At 34.9% G+C, this 7,087-nt stretch overlaps 1 protein-coding gene across 1 annotated transcript; it reads left to right on the forward strand.

The window, feature by feature from the left end:
* The first annotated feature begins 247 nt into the window (after positions 1-247).
* LOC139871756 (3-hydroxyisobutyryl-CoA hydrolase-like protein 1, mitochondrial) lies at positions 248-6,804 on the forward strand. The gene is made up of 14 exons (XM_071859487.1): positions 248-439; positions 554-634; positions 4,051-4,119; positions 4,240-4,303; positions 4,480-4,559; positions 4,670-4,753; positions 4,824-4,908; positions 5,001-5,086; positions 5,160-5,281; positions 5,388-5,448; positions 5,541-5,639; positions 5,715-5,816; positions 6,167-6,208; positions 6,361-6,804. The coding sequence occupies exons 1-14, from the start codon at positions 269-271 to the stop codon at positions 6,496-6,498; spliced, it is 1,284 nt and encodes a 427-aa protein (XP_071715588.1). The 5' UTR covers positions 248-268; the 3' UTR covers positions 6,499-6,804.
* Positions 6,805-7,087: the final 283 nt, after the last annotated feature.

Here is a 7,087-nt window from a genome sequence, read left to right on the forward strand (position 1 = left end):
TTCTTAGTCAAAATCCGTGGTTTAACGGGCCATTAACTAAATGACTTTAACAATTAATTTTTCTTAATATCTAAAACATATTATTAAAATATTTCGTTTAAATGAAACCGTAATTTCAAATTTTTTTCACTCATAAATACTCCGTAACTAACTCTGAAAAAAAAGTAGAAGCTCCAATCATTGCAAATGGTATAATTGGGTACCAAAATTGACCGGGTCCATATAAAAAACAAAATAGCCGATACAAAGTATCTATGTACACGGAGAGATGCTGCAGAGCGTCACGAGAAGACAGCGTGGCGTTGAAAACTGCTATCGAAATTTATTCAATCAATTCAAACAAAAAATAACAACAAAACCTTATAGCAATACCAATGGCAGCAATACCAATGGCAGCAGCAACAACAATCATTCGCTCATCGGTGATCCTGATTCTGTTGTAAGTTTGAATTTAACTTATATAGTTGATAGTTGATGTTATTGTATACTATGAACTCTTACTATCATATATATTATGCTGTAATTTTTGATCATTTTAAATTAATAAATACAGGTTTTAGTGGAACGCAATGCGTATTCGAGAACTGTGACTCTGAACAGACCGTCGTTTCTTAATGCGCTCAACACTTCTATGGTTTGATTGCTTTTGATTAATCTCTAATTTTTATGCATTTTTTTTTTCTAACTTTTACTCAGTATATTATTAGTCGGTTGTAACTTTAAATTAGGTTAATAGAATCTCTAAGTGTTGTTGATTCAAAAATGCCTGATATGTGTTTAGGTTAACTGCATTGTTTGTATCAAATTTTGTTTTCTTCCAAATTTGGTGGTTTATTTAAGGTCAACATGTAGTCACTTATAGATACCTACTAATATTTACCTAATAAATAAATCTATGTTGTAATATTGGGTGCAGTATTGGACATAAATAGGGGCTAATAAATTTTACAGTGTATTTTCTTTTCTCTTTTTTTTTACATAGAAATAAAATATAAAAATAGTCAGCCAACAAATTGATGGCTTGACCCGGATTACAAAACAAGGCACCCTTAGGATCTTTATAATTAACAGCCAGAGAGTCGAATAGGTCGGGAAGAAAGAGTCTGAGTTTGGGTCTCAGTAAGCCCGGGTAATTAGAAAATAAGAGAAGAACTATGTAAAAGGCGCATACAAATGAAGTAATTCCTAGCTAGCCAAAAGCTCCATATAATCATGGGACCAATTAACCTCCTTAGCCTCCGAACTTTTTCCTCCTTAAACCCATTCCTCGTAAACGAAACGAGTGTGCCTTAATATTGAAATGGAGGCGAACACCTTTAGAGAGACCGAATACAAGCCATCTCTCGAAGTGGCCACTTTACCAAATCTGAAATGTACTCGTTCAGCACACATAAGTACTTTTAATACACCCAAAAGTAAAGATTGTTCAGAAACATAGAAGCTGACGTATATATATCATCCAAGCCGCATTTTAAAATCGTGCCCACATGATCATGTCAAAAGTTGATTGAAGATCCGTTACCAACTGTTCATTTCCGACAACTTTCACCAATTATCGTGTCCATATAAAGCTTGCTTGCACACCTCTATATAGATGCCAAAATGATCATACCAACTGTCATATAGAACAACTTACACATCCCTGTATATTTGGAGTTTCCTAATATCATTCACAACCGAAACCCGAGTTTCATTCACTTTCGATTCTTGAATTGCCACGTATAGAACTTGATATTTATACTCCAACATTCGCATAACCGAACGACCCCTATCATTACCTCCGAGGCCCCTCTTATTTTAATGAGGCAAGCCTCATCTTTACTTCCTTTGAGGAGGAGTAGGTGGTTCACCATATTTGCTCATCCCACTTATGAAGTTATCATAGTTCTTCAGTTCAACGATATGCTTGCTTGGATTGATTGACTTGCCGATTGGTTTGGGTTTTTTGCGAGTTGATATTACGTCCGTGAACCCATCTAAATCTTCATCTTCGGTATCAACTTGGTGAGAAGATTCAAAGATCTCTTTATTAAGGTTTCCTGCTTTTGTCTTTAAATTATTTTTTCTAGCACTTTTAGAAAGGTTGAAATGACTGCCTTGAATTTTCGGATCTGATTCTTGAATTTTAATTGCTTTGGCCTTTTGAAATTTTTTATGAAAGGTTGAACAAGTTAGTCTACAATCCTTTCCAGAGGATCGATCATGTGGGGAAAATTGTGAATCTGCGTTTTTTGGTAGCTCATTGTTATTTGCGTTGACAGGATGTAACAAGGAAGTAGGAGCCATTTTACCACCTTTAGAGGGAGTAGTTTCCTGTGGGTTTGTATTGAGAGCTTTAGTTAGAATTTGGTAAACGCTAGCATACACATCTTTGACATATTCCTCTTCTACCAACACCAAAGGAGCGTTATCAGAAATTCCCCCCTGATAGAGAACAACCCAACCCGATAGATGAAGAGCAGCCCACGTTTGACCAACCCAACAACATAAGGCCCATGCCTGCTATTTTGAAGGCGTATCAGCGAAGGAGCAACAGACAAGTGGAGGGTGGAGATTGAGCATCTTTGCTAGTTAGTTAGATTTAAAAGGGAATATTTTGTAATAGTTGGACTCATGCATTTTTCATGTTAAGTTTGTTATTCGGCAATTGAATTGCTTGGGCAGAGAGAAATCATCCTTGTGTGATTGTCCTCTGAGTTTTATATTTCAACATCAATACAAATCCATCCTTCCACTGTTCCATTGATTATCTTTCATAAATTCATTACATCAATATCGATGTGAAGATATTCAGAATTTGAATTGGCTCCAATGGTTGTATTCTCAAACGACTATATCAGGAACAATATTTTCTGGTGAGACATCGGAGATGTCCCCATTAACAGATAACCTTGCCACCTCAGCATTGTGACAGTCCAGATCGTACTCTGAGAATAAGTTACCTTCATTTGAATGAAATTTTTCCTCTTCCACCCACACTTTATACGAATTAGAATTGATGAAACTGGTGGTTTGATATTCGCGTATATCACCAGGATCTTTACATTCCACAAAAGCGAACGATTGACACGATTGGGTTTTTTCATGGTTTTTTTTTTTCCACACATAATATATTACCATATTTCTTTACAATAGCTCCGATGTTATCAATCGTTCCACATTCATAAGGTAATCCTTGAACCTTTAGCCAAACAAACCTAGAAAAAGAACCTTTCCTATTGTCCATGGACTGAACAGTGAGGAAATCATCATTACTCATGGTTGGAAACGCATCCGTAATTGCCCCCCATAAGCTTGCAGAAATCATTTGGACATTTCTGTTTTTTCAACCACCAGAACACCTTCTCCTGTGATATAAGAGTTCTATCTACCAGTAAAACCAATCTACCCAAACTTTGAAGTAATTCTTCATCAGGCTGTATTTTGGAAATTGAAGGTGGACTTTTGTAATTACTGCTCTCGGCTCGGTATTTTGTATTAGACGTTCGCATCTCTCTTCTAGCATATCCAACGAATAAACGTTGACCAAATAATAACCGACCATTCATACCGTATTCCGCTTTCTCAGCTTATCTCAGGTTTTGAAATTTGATAAATGCGAAATTTCTGTCTCGCCTCCAAGAAATTCGTTGGATGTTTCCATACCTTCGAAACACGTTGGATAGGGAAAAATGGTTAACATGAGGAGCCAGATTCCTAATGAAGATAGTGGTTATTTTTTATTTGGAGTAGTGTTACCAGTATATATTTTTACCTCAGTAAAGTGGGGCCAACTTTTAGGTGGAACCATTTCTTCTGTATGAACAAAAATTTAAGAATTTTCATGTTGATAATACACCTTCTTGCACAATGTGAACAATGTCAAACGTTTGTGATGCATTGCTAATATTGGTATATAATCTTGTATACTCATTAACATAATTTCATTAGTATGGTCAAGAATGTTGGTTAATCTTTTGTCAATTTTCCAATACATTATGAAAGTCGATTATTGCCTTTAACTTCTTTTGGCTATAGATATGATGTGGTCACTACTTGTGTGATTTTCAGGTAAACAGGTTGCATAAACTATATAGAAGTTGGGAAGATGCCCCTGATATAGGTTTTGTGATAATGAAGGTAACTTTACCAACTCATATCCAAACTGCTTTTCTTTTTTTTTTTTTTTTTAAATTTTTCTATCTTTGTTCTTGATCGATTCTGGAAGAATTGATGCATATATCCAGATCTTGTATGTAGGGTAGTGGCAGAGGTTTTTGTGCTGGTGGGGATATCGTCGCCCTCCATAATATGATAAAAAAAGGTACCATACAGAAGTTCTTTTGCTGGTAAGCAGTTAAAGTAGGCATAATTAATTGCATTTTTTCTTTTAAAATCGAAGCAACGATGCGTCTTTTGGGTGATTTATACTAATTAGTCTCATTTTCTATCATCTCTTAGTGTATCTATATTCTTTGTTTACTTATTGATCTTGTGCAGGCAATTTTGAAGAATGCAAACATTTCTTTTGGACTCTATATAGATTTATATCCTATCTAGGTACATACACGAAGCCACAGGTGAGTTGTACGATGGCACTTTTTAGTAAAAGCTTTTTTTTCTCGTAAATATTTGCAGTTCTAATCGAAATGACGATTTTTAACTAATTGGAGTACTTATGTTCGTGTAGGTGGCTATCTTGGATGGGGTAACTATGGGTGGAGGGGCTGGAGTTTCCATACCAGCAAATTTCAGGGTTGTAACTGATACAACTGTAAGTATTTGCATACGGGTTTTTTTTTTTTCAACGACCTATAATTATGGACATGCATTTCACCTTTCAGGCTTTTGCTACACCTGAAACGTCAATTGGCCTTCATCCTGATGCGGGAGCTTCTTTTCACCTGTCACGACTTCCCGGTTATTTAGGTAACGCTAGTAACAAATTACAAAATTAATGGTACATAAAATGGTCATAAATATCCATAATTAGAAATTATGTAATTTTATTATTTACTCAGGGGAGTATTTAGGTCTAACTGGAAACTGGCTCAATGGAGCAGAAATGATTGCGTGTGGGCTTGCGACACATTATTCTCACAGCAATGTTCGTTCTCTAAGGTCTTATTTTGACTTGTGACATTGTCGTTTTTGTTAATGTATGATTATTTTCCGTACAGAATGTTCCGGTAATTGAAGAACGACTCAAGAATTTAAAAACTGATGATCCTTCTGTCATTGAAACTTGTTTAGAAAACTACTGTGACTATACGGATCCAGATAAAAACAGTGTTCTCGAGAGGTGAACTTATAATGATTTATTCTGAAAGTGCCTATTTTACTAAACGGGTTTGGATTATTCTGTGCAAATTATAATTTAAGCTGATGATTTGGCTTCATTTGATTAGGATGAAAACTATTGATCAATGTTTCTGCCATGATACTGTTGAAAAAATCATTGATGCCTTGGTAATATTTGTACCATTTACACTTTAAATTGTTATTTCTGTTATTCTTTATGAAACATTTTTGTAAAACTAATGAATCTGAATGACTAATAGGAATATGAAGCTGCAAGATCTTGCGACCAGTGGTGCTCTCTGATGTTGAAGAAATTAAAATGCGCTTCACCTTTGAGTTTGAAGGTTTCATTGAGATCAGTAAGTTCTTCATGATTTAGCGTTTCGGTTCACTTTCCATTTTATACATTGGATTTTTGATAACTTTGTTATCAGATTCGAGAATCGCGGTATCAGAGTCTTGATCAGTGCCTGATTCGAGAATACCGGCTGACATCACGAGCTGTTTCAGGCCAGATATCAAATGACTTTTGTGAGGTATACTGAAAACTATGGGTGGAAAATTTGTAGACTTGTTAATAAGTGGTAGCAAGCTATGTTTTTATTATTACGGGCTAGTAATTACATTTATTTCAGTCTATTATATATTTATATAGATAGCTAATAGCTATAGCTATTTAAATACGAATACCAAACTATATTATCTCTGTGGTAAGCTCTATTTTAAACTTATATAAAAGGTTTGGTGCATTTATATATTTTTCGGAGGTATTTCATCTTGTTTGACTTGTTACAATCGAAGCATGATCCATTAGTCCTCCATTAGTCTTGTATATATACGTTTATCAAATCTCCTTGTTGGTTATAACCTTATAATATCTTTTTAGGGTGTTCGAGCACGGATGGTGGATAAAGATTTTGCACCCAAGGTACCAGCATTTGTTTTTCTTTAAAAAAAAAGTAATATAGAATTTTATCACAACAGGTTTATAAATTATTACAAAATACATATTCATCTTGCTTAAAACATTGAAGTACACAGTTACGAGTTCTTTTGTTAACATGAACTAAATCGTTACAGTGGGACCCACCAAGCTTGGAGCACGTGTCAGAGGATATGGTGGATGCGTACTTTTCTCTGTTGGGTGCTTTTGAGCCTGAACTAGAGTTCCCTATGCAACAGCCCGAGCAACCCCATAAGCATATACAAATTAAGTAGGGGCCATCGTTTACTATAAGCATAATTTGATGATGTTTGAACTCTAAACATTTTTGAGGATATGAGCTCAGTTGGGGGCCTTGGCAGAATTTTCAGATCCAAAATTCGTAACTGATGATCGAATTACAATGTACATATAAATCTATCACGAATCCAAACAGTCATAAGTGTTGCAAACATTCGTGGTTGAAGACGAGTTTATCTTATATTTGGTTAATTTTTGTCATTTTAGCTTTTGTAAAATGATCACTGTAAACAACATACATGATTATAATTTTTTCAACAAGGTAAAATAATGACGGAATTCGATCGTAGGTTAAGGGTATGTTTGGGAGCGAGCTTATTGAAGCTTTTTGGAGCGTTTAACTTTTAGTTTCTAAAAAAAAGCTTCTGTAAATTAAATAGCTCTGTTTGGCTCAACCAACGTAAAAGCTTTAATGGGTTGAAAAAGCTAGAAAACAAAACGCTAGATGATGTAGCGTTTGAAATTAAAAAGAGCTTTTGCTATTTTGATTACTTAAATACCCTTATAAAATATTAGGAATTTATCTTACGTAAATCAAACAGATATTGAAAGTATCCACTAGTA

Source organism: Rutidosis leptorrhynchoides, chromosome 10 (assembly GCF_046630445.1).
Source record: "Rutidosis leptorrhynchoides isolate AG116_Rl617_1_P2 chromosome 10, CSIRO_AGI_Rlap_v1, whole genome shotgun sequence".
NCBI classification, from domain to species: domain Eukaryota; kingdom Viridiplantae; phylum Streptophyta; class Magnoliopsida; order Asterales; family Asteraceae; genus Rutidosis; species Rutidosis leptorrhynchoides.